The 21,063-nt window shown below is 53.7% G+C and overlaps 1 protein-coding gene across 1 annotated transcript; it reads left to right on the top strand.

The window, feature by feature from the left end:
- Positions 1-3,689: 3,689 nt before the first annotated feature.
- On the top strand, positions 3,690-14,954 carry HUS1 (HUS1 checkpoint clamp component). The gene is made up of 8 exons (XM_040644494.1): positions 3,690-3,843; positions 4,592-4,719; positions 4,805-4,981; positions 6,101-6,208; positions 7,055-7,129; positions 11,178-11,277; positions 12,580-12,699; positions 14,739-14,954. Exons 1-8 carry the CDS (start codon positions 3,792-3,794, stop codon positions 14,819-14,821), a joined length of 843 nt encoding a protein of 280 aa, XP_040500428.1. The 5' UTR covers positions 3,690-3,791; the 3' UTR covers positions 14,822-14,954.
- Positions 14,955-21,063: the final 6,109 nt, after the last annotated feature.

Here is a 21,063-nt window from a genome sequence, read left to right as displayed (position 1 = left end):
TTCTTATACATCCGTAGGTGCCTGACACTGCCCTCTTCCTGACTGTTAGAGTTTCTCGGGATCCCGGTCCCGGTTACTGCAAGAAGCCTCCAAGGTGGCAGAGCTGCCTCTGTTAGTGCTGGCAACGTCGTGAGAGGCTGGATACACACAGAGTCAGAACTCGGACCCACAACTTGCAGCAAGTAGCCCAGGAAACTGGCCAGGAAGCCAACCAACCTACCTGATGCTATGGCCCGCATCGCTAATTCTCCGTAGCCTCCATCTTTCAACTGGGGCTAATAGCAACTGCCTTGTGGGGTTTGTCATCAAGGTGATACATAAGTGATAGCTCTCGAATTCACCCCGCATGGATCATATTGCAACAGTACCCTGGGTGTGAAAGACAGGAGACAGCCGACAAATGCCAGTCTCCCCCATCCTGGGTGGTGGGTGTCCCCTTCCTCAGAACCCCAATTCTGGGGTGCCTGGGGGGTTCAGTCAGTGAAGTGTCTGCCTTCGGTTCAGGTCATGATCTCAGGGTCCTGGGATCCAGCCCTGCATCAGGCTCCCTGCTCAGCGGGGAGTCTGCCTCTTCCTCTCCCACTGTTGCTCCCCCTGCTTGTGCTTGCTCTCTCTCTCTGTGTCAAATAAGTAAATAAAATAAAATCTTAAAAAAAAAAAAGAACCCTAACCCTGAGCCTGTGCCTGACAGTTGTCATGGGCTCCATAAACAGTAATTCTAAAAATGTTTTTGAAATTTATGGAAGTATTTTTCCTGCAGCATCTAAAAGATGAGAAGTATTTGAAAAGCCATTTAAGCAAAACCATCCCTGAAAACGGTACCATTCTCCAAAGACATGCCCTCACGACACCTCTACAGTATGCTTTCCTTCATTTTATGTGTTTCCACGTAAAAGAAAAAAAAAGCTAAATATTGCCTGTCAAATCTGATGCAGAAGCTCTGAGCCGTGCCCGTCTCCTTCCCCTGGGGTAAGATTTCCGACACTAACTGGTAACACCGGGACCGCAAACAGTCCTCCCCCCAGGGACTGGGGAAAATGAACAAGCACCCAACCCACACTGGGCACGCAGAGCTTTGGGCAACAGCCAGTAAACGCTTTTATCTGCTACTCTGGTTGTATTTCCATTGAGGACAAAATTAGGACATTTCCTCACACAGGACACAAACATAATGAACAATATCAATACTGTTCCCTACATCATCCTGTGTCTGATTTCCCAACCCCTGAGATGTGGCTGTTTTTACATCGGAAGGCTGTGTACCAGCCAGACTGACAGCAACATGAATGTACCCTGCGTTAGAAAACTCAGTAGCACTCAGGTTTCTAGAGATTTCTGGTGACTCATTCCTTACTTCACAATCATTTGGGAAAAAATGTAGGGAAGTAATATCAATATATTTAATTATCAGAACTGAAATTATTAGTTTGCTAAACCTATTTAGTTTAAGGACACTGAAAGAGTTCATACGTAAGATCCCTTTTCTCTTTCAGGAAAAGATCATTACAGCTTAAGTTTATAACTGTTGGGTCAAAATTTCCTATATTATTTGGGCCTTTGTCTATGCAGAATGCATTATCATGGAAGTCTTCTTAGCAAGTTTAAAAAATTGTTTTAATTTTTAGGGCTTAAAATTAACTCATTTCAAGTAAAGATCAGGGCGCCTGGCTGGCTTAGTCAGTGGAGCGTGTGACTCTTAATCTTGGGGTCGTGAGTTCGAGCCTCACGTTGATGTAGAGATTGCTTAAAAATAAAACCTTTAAAAAATAGAAATGAAGATCAATATTTTATGAAACATTGTTTACAAAGCTTATTTAGATGCATTCTTCATATTTATGTGATCTCTACAGCAACCACCTCATGTAATAACTTACTTATTTTAAAATTAATTTATGCCATAATAAAAAAGCATATTTTGCTCACAAAAAAATTGAAAGTGACATTATATCACATTTGGTTTGGTAAACACTTCTGTATTACAGTGTAGACTGGATTTGAGCTTCTCGTTATAATCTTAAAATAGGCAAAATTGTAATTTTTGTATTTTACACGTTTCAAATACTTTGTTTTGTTTTTCACATCTTGATTCTACATCAAGGTGAAAACAAATTTGTAGGTTTTCGTTTGCAAAGCACATTAAAAATGGCACTTTCTTTTTTTTTTTTTTTATAATTTTTTAAAAGTAGGCTCCATGCCCAATGTGGGGCTTAAACCGACCACCCCAGATCAAGGGCCACATGCCCCACCAACTGGGCCACCCAGGCACCCCAAAATAACACATTCTTAACATGGATAATCTTGTCTTTGAAAAACCAACTTGGATTCAGTTCATGCTGTTTCCTATTTTGTTTTTTAAAATTCTCCGACATTGTTTATATTATCTACGCTGCAAGAATTTTAACGCGGATCTGGTGAAATTCATCTTGAGACAAACTTGCAGAATTATCACTTATGGACTTCAGGATATGAAAATAAAGGGGAAGCCTCACTAAAGTGGAGTGCAGCCAGGAGCTAGAAAGTGCAGAGGTGCCCCTATCCTCAATTAGAGGGAGAACTGTCAAAGACAGACCCAGGAGAGCCCTTCACAGGAGAGAACCACCAACTTCAGGCCCCAACGGGGAATGTAGGTTGCCCTCTACAGGAAATCCACTACACCTTGCAACTCTGCATGGAGAAACCGCATCACCCTGAAATCCTGCTTTTCTCTGATAGACAGTCATTCCACACAACTCCTCCCAATTTCCCCCTTCTTCTCCATAAAATATCATTCCTCTCCTTTCTGCTATTCCAGTGAATAAACCCATTTTTTTTTGTTGGTAAAAAAGCTGACTTTTATTTTTAAGGGTTAACGATCACAATTTAAACATTTAAATGTAAAACCGTAATTCACCATGGTGCTGTCCTCAGAGCCAGGAGGTGGTTCGTTCTAAAGCTGCCCTAGGTCGGAGAGGTATATATTTATGTGATAATTTTATTTACTCCTTTATAAATAAACTATTGATTTTATTTTTAATGTTTTATAACAATTGGAAAGAGGTGTCACAAAGTTCTTTCAAAATGTGAATCCTCTGAAACACTTCTCATTCTTGGGGGGTTGAGGACTGCGGAGTCACTAGGAGTAGAGGCCGGTCACCCTGGGGCACGACCAGAGATCCCACTTCTCCCCAGAGGTGACGGGAACGTGACCCTGGTACGTCCCCTCCCCCGCGGTCATGGCCCTGGCCTCCGACCCCTCGGGACGTGACCCGAAACCCGACCTCACCCGAGAACGTGACCCCGGACCTCGCCTTCCCCCGGGTGTGACCCTGGATCCCCGCCTTCAAGGGGGTGTGACCCGGAGTGAGACCCGGGACACCCCTCCCCCGGGGACGTGACCCGGAGTGTGATCCGGGACCTGCTTTCCCCAAGACCTGACCCCCCCCAAGCCCCGCCTCCCCCGGGGGCGTGACCCTCGATCCCCACCTCCCCCGGAGCGGTAACCCCGAACCCACCTCCCCCGGGGGCGTGACCCGGAGTGAGACCCGGGACCCCTTCTCCCGGGGTATGACCGGGAGCGAGACGCGGGACCCCCTCTCCCGGAGTGTGACCCCGAGCGTGATCAGAACCCGCCTCTCCCGCAGACCTGACCCCCAAACCCCGCCTCCCCCGGGGGCGTGACCCTGGATCCCCGCCTCCTCCGGGGCGGGCCGGGCGGCGGAACCAATACGCGCGCGGCGGCGTTTCCCGCGGGACGCTGAGGAGGAGACCCGAGTCACCGGCTACCGACGCCCCGCGCGGGCCCGTGTCCCGCCATGAAGTTTCGGGCCAAGATCGTGGACGCGGCCTGTCTGAACCACTTCACGCGTGAGCGGGGGCCACGCCCGGCGCGGGGACGGAGAGGGGGGTGGGCGGACCGGAAAAAGGCAGCGCGCGCGGCCGGGGCCCAGTGGGGAGGGGTGCGTGCGAGCCCGCGGGGCGGTCCGCTGAGGGGGCGGTGATGGAGGATGGGGGCCGCGGGAGGGTCGGGGGGCGCGGGAGTGGGGGGATGGGGCCGTGGGAGGGTCGGGGGAACGAGAACGCGGGGTGTGAGGCCAGCGGGGGGAGAATGCCCCTCAGGATGGAGCCATGGAGGTGGATGGGGCTTCCCTGGGGTGGATGGGGCGATGGAGGTTGGGGACTGGCAGGCAGGAGAGCGGGTGCCAAGGTACCAAGGCTTATTTCCAGAACTTGATTTGAATCAGGTAGCTTCTTCCAGAGCAGACGTGCCTTGGTGGTGGGGCCCCGGGGGTCCCTGTACCCTGCTGGTGCGCAGTCTCCCACTGGCCTCTGGGCTGCAGCCCCCTGTGGGCCTCAGTGCAGGTTGAGTGAGTGAACCCCTCAGCTAGGGGCTAGTTAACCCCCCAGCTGGCTTTCCTCATCCCACTACACTTGGCGGGGCTGTGGGGAGGCCAGCATGACCTCAGGGTATCAGAGTGCTTTCCTGCGGGGAAGGACAGACAGGGTTCTCTTCCCACCGGGAAGTGTCACCAGGCTGATGCAGTGGTCCCAGCTAACTTATGCTCTGCGCACTCAATGTGCTTCCCGCTGATTCCTCGCCTTAACCCCACCACAGGGGTCAGTGCCATGATAGCCAAGCTTGCCAAAACCTGCACGCTCCGCATCAGCCCGCAGAAGCTGAACTTCATCCTCTCGGACAAAGTGGCCAACGGAGGGGTGAGCATGTGGTGTGAGCTGGAACAGGTGAGCAGATGGTGCTGGAGGCCTGGCAACGCCACCCCGAGGCCACCGGAGAAGCCACACAGGTCCCTTCTTTTCCTTCCCGTAGGAGAACTTCTTCAGTGAATTCCAAATGGAGGGTGTCTCAGCAGAAAACAACGCGATCTATTTAGAGCTGACGTCGGAAAATTTATCTCGAGCGTTGAAAACGGCCCAGAATGCCAGAGCCTTGAAGATCAAACTGACGAATAAACACTTTCCCTGCCTCACGGTGTCTATAGAGCTGGTGAGTAGGAGGGAGCATTTAGGACACTTCCCAGAAGGGCTACAAGTGCCTATAAATCTAGGCTTTTCAACGATATGGAGAAAGCTAGTTGGTTTTATTAAAAGGAGAGACGTGTGCACAAATATTTGGTTTCTGTTGGAGTCGGGCCTCCTCGTATTTCAATACGGTTGTGATCATATCGCATTCGGCTGGGATCCTGCCTTTTCTCTGGGCCAGAGCACTCCTGCACCCTCCCCTGTCTGCGCATGCCCACACAGAATCACGCTTCCCATCCGGTTCCACCTTGGAAGGGTTTTCCCCATCTCCTCTGTGACACCTTTGGGTGACCTCTCATTCTCCGAGAAGGCATGCATCTTCAGTGCTGCTTCCAGAAGCCTCTATCGCCTGGCTGTCCTTGGGACACACATCCCATAGGCTCTCCCAGCTCACAGGACGGCGTTCATACATCTTACCGTGATGTCCAGAGCCCTGCACACTCGGCCCCGCCTGTCTTGGAGCCAAATCGGCAACTACCACCATCCATATGGTTCCCTGGAGCGTCCCCTTGTTGCTCAGCTCCCACGCTTTGGGGTCCCTGGGCCTCCCGCTTGGAATGTATCCTCTTCTGGCTCCCTGAAACCCACAGCCTGGTGCTGCTCCTCCCCACCTTCCCTCACACTACAGCCCCCACTCCCACCCCTTTTTTAAGAGATTATTTATTTGAGAGAATGAGAACGAGAGAGAGAGAGTGCGTGTGCGCATGAGCAGGGGGAGGGGCAGAGGGAGAGGATGAAGCAGACTCCCCACTGAGCAGGGAGTCAGATGTGGGACTCGATCCCAGGACCTGGAGATCATGACCTGAGCCGAAGGCAGATGCCCCTGTGTGTGTTGGTTTCTTGCTGATTGACCCATGTGGGTCCCTGGAACGTGGGGACGTGTCTTATTCACCACACGTCCAACTCCTTACCAGGACTCCGAGCAGAACAGGCGCGCCATAAATATTTGGTGAATGGACTTTGATGAACAAATTGAGAACGTTCCATTTAGATTTGGCATCAACTTCTATTTATGCTTCAGTTACTCTGTTTGCTTTTTTGATGTTGACACTATGAAAACATCTTTGAATTTTTCTTTTGGCAGTTATCTGTGTCGAGCAGTAGCCGTATCGTGACGCATGACATCCCCGTTAAGGTTATTCCTAGAAGACTGTGGAAGGATTTGCAAGAACCTACAGTCCCAGACTCCGACGTGAGTGATGCCTGTCGCCTTCCGCTCATGACGTGTTCAGTGGTGTGATTTGAATTCCCTGCTGTTAGTTATGGACTCGCAGTATATTTTATTTAAAAATCGTGTAGTACCTGAGAGGAAACACTAGTCATGTTTAAAGACACTCCAGGACAGAGAATTGCAGTATTTGCCTTTCGCTGTTCACTTAAAACATCTTAAGACAGCGCTGCGTATAGTAGGAACGCCACACTCTACACACAGGAGCGCAGAGTGCTTGGATCGTCGTGCTTGAGTAAAACTAACCTAACTTAGCACTTGGGGGGACAGTCGGTTCAGCAGGAGCCAAGAGAGGGGTTCCTCCAGTCCCGCTGGCAGGAATCTCAGAGCCCCTGAGAGGAACGATGATGCCAAAGGGTCCTCTACCTCTCGCTCACAATTTCTCTTGCTGGAAGGCACCTGCGCCATCTCAGGCATCATTAGGAACCCGGTCTGAGCACCTGGGGGCAGACTTGCTCGCGGCGTTGGTCAGGGTGGGAGGAGGCCGGGAGCGTGGCTCTGGCCCCTCTGAGGACGGGCTTCCGTGAGCGCTGAGTGTCATCCCCTGGGTGTGTGCGGGGACATCCCAGCTGAAGGGCTACATCCTGGCCCCAGGCGAATGCCCACAGGGGCCCCGGTAACCAGAAAGGAGGAAGCAAAGTTGTAAAGTTTTTTTTCTTATTTTTAAAGGAGCTTTATTCAGACAACTTTACAGCAGGATTTCAGAGCTGTTAAGCAGACACACGTTCCAAACGCAGGTAGCGAGCCCCTGTTGGTACTTGACTATGTTCCTGTTTTTAACACTTTCGATGTGTCTCATTGGTTTTGTAGGTGAGTATTTATTTACCAGTCTTGAAGACGATGAAGAGCATCGTGGAAAAAATGAAAAACATCAGCAATTACCTTGTAAGTGATGACTTCTTTAGAAAAGAGTAGTCCACGTCTTTCACAAGTGTTCGGTTCGGGCTGTGTGCCCTGGGAGGAGGCCTGGCCTGGCGGAGGCGTGGATGCCTTCACACTCACCCCGTGGTGTCCCGGCAGCTCCGGGGACCTGGCCTGTGTGGAGAGCCCGCCGACGCACAGCGGCCTGTGGAACGCTGTTCTAGTGCTTCTCTACTCCCTGCACTGGGGAGCGTTTCATGTTTGCCCTCGTCCTGCCTGTTTATCTCCATGGCACATGAAAAATATGTTCAACAGTTTGGGCCTTGTTTCCTTATGTCTCGGACAGCACATTCCACATTTCATGTGCTCATGCGTATTTCTTGAATGAATCGCTGGTGTTGGCCAGGAGTTGAATGTCCTGTCCACTTAACCCGGGATAAGGCTGCCCCAGAACGTCTGTGCTCCCCTGTGACTGCTCTGCTGTTGATCGGTTGTCAGGCTGGGAGCTTCCTCCAGGGCGACTCCGGGCAGTTCCGAGAGGCTCAGAGTGGCCCAGGAGGGAAAAGGCAGGGCAATTAATCCAAGGCTCTGGTTGTTTGTTCTTTCGGTCCAGCGGAAATGACTCAGCAAAGTGGCCTAGACAGGGTCATCAGAGGTGTTTTTCTCTCCTCTGGAATGTGTAGAAACAGAGATTTCATGGCGTGGCTGCTGTAGTCTAGAATACTCAGTCAGAAGTGTTCCGGAGTGGCTAGGCGCATAGCGAGCGTGACTTGGTCACCAGAATTCTGCGTCTGAAGGTCACAGGAGAGAAAGAGTGAAAAGGAGGTGGCTCAGCCCAGAGGTGCTCAGACGCCCTCTCTGAGACCCCTGCCCTTCCCCCACCTTTGCAGGGAGGGATGCGGCCCATGGGGCGGTGTGTGGAGGACTCGTGCAGGAGCAGGGGAGACCTGTGCAGACGGCCAGGAGTCTACTCCAGGCTTCTGGTCCCCCCCCCCCAAACCCCCTGCATTGCCTGGGGTCTCATGAGGCCAACTGAGGTTTTGGTTCAGGAGGTGTGGGCTGGGGTCTGGGACCCAGTCCCGATGTGCGTCCAGGTGCTGGTGGCCGTGGTGGGAGCTCTGTCCTGCTCTGCCTCACTTCTTAGCTCAGAAGCACCTTCGCAGAGCTGCACACGTGAGCTTCGTGGTTATAGCGGGAGTGACAGTGTTGTGACGTGGTGACAAAGGGGGACTCCTCAGGGCCACACAGACCCGGGGCCCCTCCCAGCCGTACCATGCAGCCCTTGGGCCCTGTGGTGGGTGTCACCCGAAGTGGGCAGGATAGCGCGCCTTCACGGGGGCCTTGCTGCTCTCTGGGCACGGAGAGGCACTTCCTGTTGTGTGCCCAGCACATTGGGTCAGTCTTCTAGAAGTGGTAGGTGATTATCACTAAGGAAATTGTGGGAAGCAGTAAAGTCTTATCCAGACCTGTAAGAGAGAATAACGCTGGAGTGCATGGTGTTCCCGACACTGGGGGTGCTCAGGGAAGGGGGTTTAGTGTGTGATCACTCGGGTGTTAGGACTCGGAAGAAAGAGGACAGCCTGGAAGGCTGAAGTAAGTCTCACACAATGGCAAGCTGCTTTCCTGAATTAAATCTTTCTATAAAACCGCTGTTTTTCAAAAGCACTGAGAACATACAAGTTGTTTTATATTATTTTAGTAAGGTATTGTTTCCAGATTCCAGGAGGGTGGGCTTAGAAATATGACAGCATATTCTGGGTTCACTTGTCAAGTTGACAGCAAACACTTAACATTTGAGGGCATATTTCCGAGATGATGCAACAGCTGGAGGGTGTTTTCTGTTTAATTTCCAGAGCGTCCGGGGCACATGGCTGGCTCAGTCCGTGGGGCATGTGAGTCAGTGCCAGGCTTCCTGTGGCCCTCCTCCCGCTCACAGTCTCACAGCTGTGAGTTTGAGCCCCACGTTGTGGGTAGAGATGCCTTAAAAATAAAATCTTTAAAAAATAACAAACCCTAGGAGATAAGAGCTTATTACTCAAGTTCAGAGACGTTTTCGGTTTTGTTTCTAGAATGAGAAATACATTCACCAGTGTTAACAGGAACAAGGAATCCTAGACCATACTCACTATGTATGGAGACGTGGCTGCCCCAGAGCCCAGAGCTGTGTGGGCAGGGTGCCTGCCGCTGCCCCTGGGTCTCGGGCCTCTGCTGCCCCCGTGTCTTCCCACTGGCGGTGTCTTGTGTTGGTGGGTGAACAGAACTCCGACTTGCAAATGGCTATGTGGATTCCTGAGACCTGCAGGCTTTAGAAAGGGGCAGGTGCCAACATCTGGGAGAGCAGCACAGCGTGCCATGGGCGGATCAGTGAGGCTGTGAGCCGTTCAGCAGCACACGGATCTCCCTCTGAACTTCATTGGTGGATTTTGTTCCGTTGCAAAAGCCTGCTGGTTGGTGGTGGAGGGTGGAGCTTGAAAGGAGTGCTGTCTGTGACCTGGGAAATGGGCTTGGGACAGTGGCGGGGATGGGAGGGAGGGCAGGTACCAGGGAGCGGCCGGCACCTCTCACTGAGCCCAGGTCACCAAGCCCAACCTCTGAGCTTGGTTTTTAAATAAAGGGTATGTTCCCAGGAAATTCTCAAGGTTTTATGGTTGTAGTTAGGAGACAGGGTTTGGCCGCTTAAAGAATAAGGCCGTGAGCAAGCTTCTCCTAACGTCTGCGTTCCCTTCCCATCTGTAGCAGGTGCACGATGTCTCCGTTACCAGAGCCTAAAGCGGTTCCATGGGACTCTGCCCTTGCAGCCCCCTGTAGGCCACGGGGGTGCTGTTTGCACTGTACAGGGACAGCAAATGGCCCATGTTCTCGTTGAGCTGTCGTCTAGCGGGTCATTTGGGAGGGACTTGTGGGAGCCGCGTTGCTTTGTGTCCCCATCTGTGCGAGGTCAGCCTGGCGGGATGGGCCACCTGGCTTGTGCTGCGTGCTCTCCTCTCTGATTGTGTCACTGTGAGTAGTGTGGCTTTTGTGGTGGAGAGAGGTGTGGCGAGGGACCTTCTCTGAAGCCGCTGTGGGCCGCTCCAGCTGGTTTTCCTCAGCGCACGGGCAATGTCCCCCAGTCCCCCCGGTCCTGGAGCGTGGGCAGCGTTCCTTCCCATGTTTTGGCCCCCCATTTCTAGGGCTCCTTATGGACTGCTCACCCTCCTCGGGTTTCACTGTGGCTCCCTTCAGGTCCTTCGTTCTCTGTGTCGCTGCTGCTGGGCAGTTTCTGTGTCCTGTGTGTCCTCCTCACTGTCTCACCACGCCCTCCCTGGGGCCTGCCTGCTCCTCGCCTTCTAGTCTGGTCTCCACTGGTGAAGTGTTGCCTTCTCTTTCCGAGTCAGGCTGTGCCTGTGTGAGGACTGACCAGGCACTTCTGAGCTCCCCTGACTCTGACTTGGGCTCCGCTGTCTCCCTTCTATTATTGGCGGTTTCCCCTCGTGGATCCTGACATGGTCTGTTACACCCTGCATCTCTGAGCATGCTCTGTGGCCACTGTTCTTTCTGTCTTTCCCGAAGATCTTGGTGTGGGGCTTAGGAATCCTCTTAGAGGGTGGGTTTTCATTCTCGACATGGGAGTGGGACCAAGACGGTTTGAGGTCCAGATCTTAGGGTTCTCTGTCCCATTGTGACCACAGCACGTCACAGCACGCTGCCTCTTCTGTAGTGGCCCCTCAGTGTCACCTCTCCCTCTCTGTCCTTGCCTCCTGTAAACCGCACGTCCCAGTTTTGCTCACCTTGTGGCTTTGCTCCTGAGGCTTCCTGTCACTGCTGGCTCTTCCTGGAGGCCTGGAGTCAGGCCTCCCCTGCTCCTTGGCCCCTCCCAGTTCCACCACCTCCGGGTCTCCGCTCTGAGGGGCCCCCTCCTCTGGGGGTTTTGGAGTCCCACTGTCACGGATGCCGGGTGGGTCTTGCTGCCATCGGGAGAAGTCTGGGGCTGTGGGGCTGCCTTGTCACCTGGTTTGGCGGAAGCTGATGTCCTTTTTTCCCCCTTTTTTGCTTTCCTTTTCTTTTTTAAGACTATAAAATACTCAATTTGCAGATTATCGAAGCAAACCTAAATGGAGAATTGAACTTGAAAATAGAAACAGAACTAGTGTGTGTTACAACTCACTTTAAAGACCTGGGGAACCCTCCATTGGGTAAGTTTTCAGGTGGTTCGTGTTTTGCGTGTAATACATTGTTTCAGGTATCACATTCTGCTGGAAAATGGGAGAAATCCGGTGGCTCGATTTCATGCTTGGGGAGGGAACAGGCAGCTGAGGCCCGAGTGGGGAAGGTTGGCCTCCCAGGCCTCCCTGGGGACCGTGGAGGCCTGTTCTGCCCATTTCTCACCTGAAATGGCCTCACAAGGTAGACAAGGTTTGCTTCCTCCCACTTTAGTCCCTAGTATTTACAAAATTAAGTTAGCAGATGGCAGCTTTCCTCGCATGACCAAATTTTTCATCCCCTACACGGTGACAAAGACCATTGGACCAATTCAGTAGTGGCGAACGACAGGGTAACTGACTGGACTGGGGGAACAGGGGGGACCTGAGGGGTGGCCACAGGGCTCGTGGCCAGGGATGGCAAACTTGTGGATGCTGGGCAGGCGGCAGGCAGGGCCCCAGGAAGTCCACTGATGACGTGGAAACTGGATTAGTGCCATGCACGTTCTTTTTTTCCCCTAAGATTTTATTCATTTATTTTAGAGAGAAAGAGAATAAGTAAGTGGGGGGGAGGGGCAGAGGGAGAGGAAGAAGCAGGCTCCCTGCAGAGCGTAGAGCAGAACAACGAGGGGGCTCCAACCCAGGACCCTGAGATCATGACTGGAGCTGAGGTCAAAGGCTTAACCAATTGAGCCACCTAGCACCCCCAACGCATGTTCTTAACCATGTGATAGGCCTGCCACTTTTACAGTAAAATGTGTAAGTGCAAGTTGGGTTATCAAAGGCCCATCAACCTGGCGCAGCGAAGGATTTTACTTTATAGTGACCCGCGTGCCGCTCCAGCCAAGTGAAGGCCACACAAGTAAGGCTTTGCTAACTTGTGTGAAATGACTGCCTTGGGTGTTACTTGTTTTCTTTATTTGATTAAATTACAATAAGGGTCTTGTCTTTGATGCTTGCCCAGAGGACCTTTTCTTTCTCGTCCAAAGGACCGGTCTCACGTGAGCTCTGTGTGGTCCTTCTCAGTATGTGTCAGGGGACTAATAGGGACTGTTTTCTTGGACCAAAATGGGGAGAGTGGGCCATGTCTCAGGTTACCGTAAAGGAAGATTCGCTGGGAATTCGCGTAGTATTTTAGAAGCACCTGCTACCTGCTCGCTTAGCCGGTGATGGTGTCCACACCTTGCGGCATCTCCAGGCTGCTTCCTGCCCACGGGAATGTAAATCGTTCATTTCAGCTGTCATCGTGCTGCCCTGGCTTCCCTGTCTCGCCCCAAGCTGTTCATGTCATTGCAGCCTCTGAGGACGCCTCTCAGGACAGAGACCCAGAGCAGATGGCTGAAGTGCACATAGACATCCGGAAGCTCCTGCAGTTCCTCGCTGGGCAGCAAGTGAATCCTACAAAGGCCGTGTGCAGTGAGTGTGCACAGGGATCATTTTACACGTTTCCGATTCCGTAATCGGAGGCGGGCTCGTAGCAGTACGCGGTCTCCTAAGTGCAGACGCGGCTCGGCCCCACGGAGCCAGTGTTCCAGGGCAGGTGGGGGTTTGGGTTTTCCCGGATTCAGCCACACCTGGCGGCCTGCAGCCACGCTGGCTTGGCACAGGGCTGTGGCTGCCTCACTTGGCCGTCATGTGTGGGTTGGCGCCTGGGGAGAAGCTTCTGGAGAACGGGTACTGATCGTCCAGTCCTGCTGCGTTGGTCTGACCTGACGCTAGGAGCCCCTGACCCCATAAATTGGGCTTGGACTGAAGGTCCCTTGCTCTGCCTTTGTTGCCTTTCCGGGTCTAAACCCGAGCGGTTCCTGCAGTTGTTCCCATATCTGGGCGTCTGGCTTCCTCTCGGCTCCTGATTTCTCACAATGGTTCCTCGATCGGGGTCAGCCCTGTCTTCCTCGGCTATGCATATGCCTGTCGGCCCTGGTCAGTTATTGGCTGCACATGAGGAAGGGTTTACCCACCCCGGCTTTTCAAGGCTCTTTCCGTCTCCTTGGCAACCGAGAGGGAGCTCCGCCTTGCGCGGAAGAACTGTCAGGCTGAACACTCGGCCACCAGGGGCAGAACTGAGGATGGCCCAGGAGTCCACCTGACTGCTGGCATATTGCCAGCACTCTGGACAAGGAGTAGAGAATTCTAGGTGGCTGTGCCAAGGAAGGGCTGCCCTCCAGAAGGAGACGCACACAGTGAAGCAGATCGAAGGAGGGCAGTTAGCACGTCCGGAAGGCACTAGGATGGGGTGATGGGGCACAGGAGGTGGTGTGCGGAGGACAGGGTGCCGGGGTTAAGGCAGAGACACCGGAATGGCTGGGTTCTGGGGCAGGTTACTAGTGTTGCCATGCGCTGCATCCTGAGAACCCTCGGCCTCGCCTCTTGCTCGTTCCTGGAACCGCACCTCAGTATGGGGTCCACGCAGGCTTAAACGGCCCCCGATCTGCTGATGAGCTCCGGACAGGCTGCTGGCTGGTGCCACTGTGGTCCTGGTGAGCCCTTCAAGTGGCCTCAGTGTAGCCCAACCGTGCCCTGTGCAGAACGGAAGCCCAGAGGTGGGGTGGCATTGTCCTTGAGCATGCCCTCGTGGCCACTGAGGACAGAGGGCCTTGATGGTTCTGGGCCAGGTGGCCAGCTCAGCTGCTGGTGCCCTCGGAAAGGGGACTTTGGGGTCCCCAAGAGTGGCAGAGATGGACCAGGAGATTGTGACACAGCAGAATTTGGATTTCTCCTACCCTATCCTTTGTCCCTCAAACCGGCTTTTCTGCCTGTAGTTTCTGCCCCTGGGGTAGCGTCCTCCAGGTGTCTGATCTGCTGCCCCCCGCTGGGGCACTGTGCCGCATGCCCTCCATCTCCACCCTCCGCCTCTCCTGGAGGGTGTTTCTGCTGGTGCTGTGCCCCTTCCCCACCCCTGTCCCTTGGGACGGGTCCCTCCTCAGCCTGGCAGTTGGGCCAGCCCACCCTAACGGGCTCCATTTGGTCCCAGCCTTTGACCTCAGAGGCCTGGAGAGCAGCCTACCCTCAGCTCCCCTGTGCTGCTCCCATCCCCTTGGTGGCTGTGGGCCCTGACTGCTGCTGTCACTCGTGCCTCTTACTGCTGTGGAACTGAGCAGGCCCCCCGTGGAGTTTGCCCTTTGCCCCGCGCAGTGCCCAACCTGGGCTTCTGTGCGATGTGTACCCCTCCTGTGCCCTGGTGCGCGCCGCAGCCTGTCTCCTGGGGGAGGTGAGCCGCGACGCTGGGCCTTCTCCGCACGCTTAGGTCGCTCTCGGGCGGGAAATTGCATCTTCCTGGAAGGACCCTGAGTTTGGTAAATGGGGGCTTTCGCCCAACTTCTGAGCCTTGTCTCCCCTGCCTGTGGGCCGGTCCTGTGGCGGGGAGCGGAGCGCGGGGAGGCCAGGCTCCAGGAGACGACGTAGGGGCTCGGTGAGAGGAGTCTTTGCGGTGACCGGTTTTCTTCTCTTCACAGACATTGTCACTAACAAGATTGTCCATTTTGATTTGCTCCACGAAGATGTTTCCCTGCAGTACTTCATCCCAGCCTTCTCCTAGACCGTCTCCCGGCCCGGGGCCATGTGTCCTCACGGCCACGCACGTCTGTACATTTTACTTCTCCCTGCCGTGATATTCCAGCTAAAAATTGAGTTCATGAGAGACTGTTGGATAAACATACTACTTTAGATGACTTCTTTGTTCTTGTGTCTGTTTTGTTGTTAAGACACAGAAAGTGGGAACAAAAGCATGTATTTATCCAGGCTTCAGGTAGGTCGAGGCTCCCAGCACTGCCCAACTCTAGCTCTGCTCCTCGGAGCCTGATAACTCGGTCACACAGAGCAGCAGGGGGGTATCAGGGGGTGTCCGGCTGCAGCTCTTGGAGCCCGGGGTGTGTGCCCATGAAGGCTAGTGTCCCCGGGCTCCGCTGCTGGTCTGCCAGGGCTCCTGAGGCCTGTGTGGGTACCCAGTTATGGTCCTCACCATCCTGTCTTCCATGTGCTGTGCTCGGTCATTCTAGAAAGCATACGTGTATTTAGGCAATGAAGAGCTCTGGGAGCCTGCGTTCAGGGCTGAGACCACGTCTGTCTGTCTGCACGGGAGAGCCGGCCCAGGCCCGGCTGGGTCTGCTTTCTCGTGCCCGGGGCCTGTCCCATCGCATCACATGGTGGGGGAGTCTCCTCTGCCCTGTGGACGGGACGTCGTGAACAGTGTCTTAACTCCTGTGACAGCCGAGCAGTGAGGTAGTGTCCCAGGGTAGGAAGAAGGGGGAAATCTGCACAAGTGGAAAATTCCCTTAGGGCCTTTTCTGAGTACGTGGTAAAAGCCAGGATATTTGAGTGCCTCTTCGGATGCTTATCAGTGAGAGTTCACATGGGTTGTAATATTTGTTCGAGTAACTATTTTTGTTTGTATTGTTATTTGTTTAAAGATTTTTAAAAGTTCATTCATTTGACAGAGAGTGAGAGAGCATGAGCAGGGAGAGCAGCAGGCAGAGGGAGAAGCAGGCTCCCCGCAGAGCAGGGAGCGCGATGTGGGGCTCGATCCCAGGACCCTGAGATCATGACCTGAGCCAAAGGCAGTTGCTTAACCGACTGAGCCCCCCCAGCGACCCCATTCAAGTAACTCTTTAAAGCCCAACATATTTTAATTTTCAAGCCTCTCCTCTCTTTGGCTGTCGTGGTAAAACTTGGAAATCGTGACGTTCAATGAAACGGTGTCTGAAAATACTTTATAAAACTTTTATTATTTTTTTTTGGGTTAAAGAAAATGTCGTAGTCAGTTACCAATCCGGGAAATCCGTTCCTTCTGATTATGTAAATGATGTTTAATGTATAATGAAATAAAAGACTAGTTTTAGTATAAGTCAGTGGTAAGACGGCACGTCTCTTCACCTGTCAGGTGCGGCGCACCTCGGTTCTCTGGCCCAGCGTGCAGCGTGCGTGATCGGCATCCTGTCCTTGGGTGTCTGGTGTCGCAGGCAGGGCCTGTCCACGTCAGAGCTGCACAGACACTTGAGATTTTGCAACGTGGATTCTTTATTTGGCGGAGGGGATTTTGTGGCCTGCTCAGGGGCCACACAGCCGGCAGCAGAGATGGGACAAGGATCCAGGCATCTGACTTGCGGTCAGTAACCCTCTCCTCCAGGCCCCGCTGCTTGGCCGGAATAACGAGTCCTACCTTTCAGACTCTGCGTCCACCCATCAGTTTGTGAGTCTGGGGAGTCTCTTCACTGTAACTCGGCTGTAGTAAAGCAGTTTTTAAAATGTCCTAAAACCACATGGAATTGCCCTCTGATTGATTTATATAGCATTTGTTTAAGCAGCACCTGATTGTGATGGTTTTAGGGATGGCCCGAGTCTCCGTGGGCACACAGCAAAGCAGGCCGCCCTTGGGGGTCAGGACGCGGGGGTCTGTGTCTGCTTCTTGGCAGCACGCCCTGCTGCGTGCTGGCCTGGGCCTCAGCCTCTCGGAGCCTTTACTGAGGATGGCCCCCGCTCCCCGCCCCACCTCGGGCTTAGGGAAACCACCGTGCAGCTTTACTGAGCAGTGTACCACGGTGAGGTTCATTAGCTCAGTTTAGAATTTGAACAGGTAACGTATTTCAAGACTAACATCTCCCAGTACTGAGGTCTCTCACCCGCGTCCTGCACTTTGGAGACAAAGCCAGCTCTGCTAGCTGCGGTCGTGTGGGGCTGTCCCCAGTGCCCAGGCTCAGAGGTGTTTAAGAATCCCTGACCCAGCACCTCAAGACCAATGCCCGGTGCCTCGTTACCCTCCTTGTGGGTCCCCCCGGGCCTGGCGAAGGACCCACTCCGGCCACCCTGGCACGTGGCCTCTGCGTTTTCCTGGGCTGGAAGTGTGGCTCTGTCCAGGCAGAGAAGGCGCTGAGTCGCATTCCTGTTCTTGGTGGATTTGCCCAGTGGGCGGAGGGAGCTGTGTTTTGAAGAGCTGCAGTCCTGCCCTTGACTGTGGATTCCAGTGGGGGGTCTGCAGGAAAGCCCGAGCGCCTATGGCTGTTTCAGCTTCTCAGTGTCGTCCTTGAGCCAGGAGGTGGGAAGTCTCCACCCCGACGAGATGAGGGAGACACTGTGGGGTCCGGTTGGGTCATGACTGTGTGTGGAAAGCCTTAAAAAGGCTTGTGTGCCCTTTGACCTATTATTTCTGATTATAGGAATTTCTGCAGAGTTTATAATCAAAGGTGTTCTGTATTCTAGGACTAAAAAATCCTGAAGTACCCTAACTGTGAATTCCTGGGGGATTTGTTAATCTGTGGAGTGACAGTATTTCCTGCTCTAAAAGGAACGTGGCAAGAACAGCGTACCGATGTGGCTCAGTGTTCATGACGTAGCGTTACGGATGTGTATGGTCGGATTCCGGTTCTGAGAATAATCACATACCCGTGTGTGTTTGTGCGCGCGTGTGCGTGTGTGTGTGTGTGTGTGTGAGTGTGAGTGTGTGAGAGAGAGATACGAAAAGTTTGGAAAAATATATACCAGCACTTAAACCTGGTTATTTGTGAATGTTTCATTTCGGTCTTTGAAAACCTAAGTATTTTCTTAACTCTTATAATTGGTTTTGTAACAAAAAAATAAATTATCGTTTAAGGGACTGAGTAATATTTATTATCCAAAGGCAGACAGTAATCACTGGCAAAGACAGTCTCCTCACCACTGGACTTTAGACTCTTCATCTTCACACATGTCCTTTCCTGAGAAGAAAAGTACACTCTTATGTGTCGTGTTGAAATCACAGGAGGGTCACAGCTCTGAGTCGTGCATCACCGAGGCAACAGCGCCTTGCAGAACGGATTGCTTCCCGGCCTGCAAAGGAGCCAAACCCAGGTGTAGCTGAGTCTGTGGTGAGGAGAGGTGACAGCCACTGGGTCCCAGGCTATGGGTGGTGGGGGCGGAGGCTTCACACATCCACGATGACCAGAGGGAAGACCCCTGGGAGGACAGGAACGGGCCACCTCTTCCATCAGACGCTCGGGGAGACTGGGGGGGGGGGGGGGGGGGCTCTGCATCCCTGTCCGGGGCTTAGCGCCTCAGAGAGGCTGCCTCTGTAGGGGTAAAGGACGTGCAGCCCTCAGACACTCTCTGAGTCGTGGAGCAGGTTAGAAACCAGAACCCGGCCTGGTCCTTGCGGCCCTCCCCAGTGGCACCCAGGAGGGTCTGGTCAGGCTGCCCAGCACACCCTGACCACGGTGCTGTGCTCCCAGCAGAGGGTGACTGGAACCCCTCGTCCTTCTCAGGGGAACCCCAGGTGGGATCCCCCCCACTCGCAGGGCGCAGGAGGAGCAGGGAAAGTGGCAGTGGGACTGGAGCTAGGGCGTCCCCTCCTGCTTTTGTCCCTTTGTCTTCTTCCTCTCACTGGGGGCAAACCTGCAATGAGGAAGTGGGGGGTCATGCTCCCCTGAGCGCTCACCTTCACCTCCTGGCTGAGGAGCCCCTGGGGAGGGGCTCCACCAACACCTGGAGTGGGCAGGCTTGTCACATCAAGAGGGTCGTGCTCAGGGTGCTTTTGGGGGTTTGGCAGCTCATCTGCTCCTAGGGACTTAGGGGACTTCCCTTCATAGTGGACACGTCTGGAGTAACCTGGGGAGTCAGTGGCGCCTACAACTCAGCTGTGCAGCGACTTCTAGAAGCTTAGAGGGGCCCCTGCCCAGAGGGACCAGGGACGAGGGGTGAGGGCGTGTCCTGAACCTGCCTCCAGGAGCACACTCAGCGTTTGACTTATATCACGTGACCTGGGTGGTTGGATATAGCAAAGGCTTCCAAAGATGATCTTGTTTCTATTTTATAATATATCAGTTATCTGTAATAATACTTTTTTTTTTTTTAAGATTTTATTTATTTATTCGACAGAGATAGAGACAGCCAGTGAGAGAGGGAACACAAGCAGGGGGAGTGGGAGAGGAAGAAGCAGGCTCATAGCGGGAGAGCCTGACGTGGGGCTCGATCCCAGAACGCCGGGATCACGCCCTGAGCCGAAGGCAGACGCTTTAACCGCTGTGCCACCCAGGCGCCCCTGTAATAATACTTTTGATTGGTGTAGATTTCAGGGGGAAGCTACTCCAGATAGGTCAAAGGAAAGAAAGTGAGACCAGTGGGCCGGCCCACGCAGGGCTGGGGTACCACCAGCGGTCCTACTCTGCTCACATGTAACAATGTGTACTATGGACCCTAAGAAATCCCCCCAATCTGAGTTATGCTTAATTCCTGCCTTGCAACAAGATGAATGCAGAAGTGGTTATGTTATTTTCCTGCTCATAATGTATTTTGTAAGAGAAAAATCAAAGTGGTCACTTAAGTCTTCATTGCCGTATGATGACTTTTGTGATGATCTGTGTCCCGTCAGTGGGATTGTTCCCTGTGATTTTGCTGAGAGGGAGAAGGAAAGGGGGCTGGGGAGAGAAGGGAGGGAGGGTGGAGAGGAGGAAGTGAGGAGAGAAGGAGGAAGGGAGGAGGAGGTGTAGAGGGGGAGTGGGAGGGGGAGGAGGGGGGGTAGTAGAAGAAAGGGAGAGATGAGGTAGAAGGAGGGAGTGGGAAGAAGAGGGAGGAGGAGGGAGGAAGGGGATAGGAGAAGGAAGGGGAGGGAGGGAGGTAGAGGGAGGGGGAAAGAGGGGGGAGGGTATGGCGGTAGAAGAGGGAAAAGGTAGGAGGGAGGGTGTAGAGGGAAGAGGGCAGAAAGAAGAGATGGGGGAAGGGAGGAGGAGGAAGAGAAGGAGGGAGGGGGGAGAGGAAGAGAGGGTGGGGAGAGGAAGAGAGAGGGAGGGAGGAGGAGGTAGAGGGGGAGGAGGAAGAGAGAGGGAGGGGGGAGGAAAGGGAGGGGGGGAGGAGGGAGGTGGAAGCAGGGAGAGGAAAGAAGTGGGGGGAGGGAAACAATTAAGAAACAGATCAGGCTGTCAGGATGGCAACCCTGCCCCTCGAGTGGCCAGAGCGTCCCAGGTGTTTGGGATTGATCGCTTATGAGGGTGTTTAAGTACTGATTTAAGGATATTTAATTTTCTTTTGAAGCCAGTGGGGAGAGAAGATTCTAGAGGGACAGGTGCCGGGTACCGCCTCAGCGAGTGTTTGAGTGTGTAGGAGTAGTGGCAGGAGTAGCTGATGTTTCACCTGGAAAAGGGTTTTGCCAGTGAGTGTCCCATGCTGGCCTCCCCTGGGAGTGCAGCGCGCCCCCTCACTGTCACCCTCACCCACTTTATACAGGCGCCTCCCTGGCCGGACCTACACTTTCCCCTGCACATTCATACCAGGTAGGAAGGCTTGCCTGAGGGGTGGCTGCCCCTAGGCCTTGGTGGGTGGAGGAGGAGGCGGGGTGCAGAGCCGGGAGGCGGGGAATGGGTGGGTGAGACCCCAGCTCCCCCACCCAGCATGCTCCTGATTGGCCGGTTGGCCGATGGGCAGGATGCTAAGGGCCAGGTCCTCTGGGGCTGGGACAGGGGAGAGCTGTCCAGCCACTGCAGGCCCGTCCTGGGTGCCTGCCACGGTTTGAGGTGCAAGCGGGAGGCCCCATGGGATCGGTCTGCAGGAGGTCGGGCTGGAGGGTGCTCCTGCGAGTCCTGCCCCTGCTCTCTTTGCTGCAGCCCCTTCCTGGGGTCAGCTCAAAGGAAGGTAAGTTCACATCTACCAACATCTTAGCAGCTCCTCTCACCTTTGCTGCAACACAATTACCGAATTCACCCCCCACTCTGATGCCCTGCGTGCCGAAGGGGGAGGCTTGGGACAAATAAGGACAATGAACATGTGCATGCCCGTGGTGGGGGGCCTCCGGGAGCAGAACGCACAGTAGGGTAGGAG

The sequence above is a fragment of the Ursus maritimus genome, unplaced genomic scaffold (assembly GCF_017311325.1).
Source record: "Ursus maritimus isolate PB19 unplaced genomic scaffold, ASM1731132v1 scaffold_3, whole genome shotgun sequence".
Taxonomy (NCBI): Eukaryota; Metazoa; Chordata; class Mammalia; order Carnivora; family Ursidae; genus Ursus; species Ursus maritimus.
Note: the sequence above shows the minus strand (reverse complement) of the source record. Positions and strands in the feature narration are given on the sequence as shown.

Bases quoted from the DNA above. Each gene is read 5' to 3' on its own strand.
- HUS1 (XM_040644494.1), top strand. From the start codon at position 3,792: ATGAAGTTTCGGGCCAAGATCGTGGACGCGGCCTGTCTGAACCACTTC. The intron at 4,720-4,804 runs GTGAGCAGATGG...TCCTTCCCGTAG, and splicing joins TGTGGTGTGAGCTGGAACAG to GAGAACTTCTTCAGTGAATT. The intron at 12,700-14,738 runs GTGAGTGTGCAC...TTCTCTTCACAG, and splicing joins TCCTACAAAGGCCGTGTGCA to ACATTGTCACTAACAAGATT.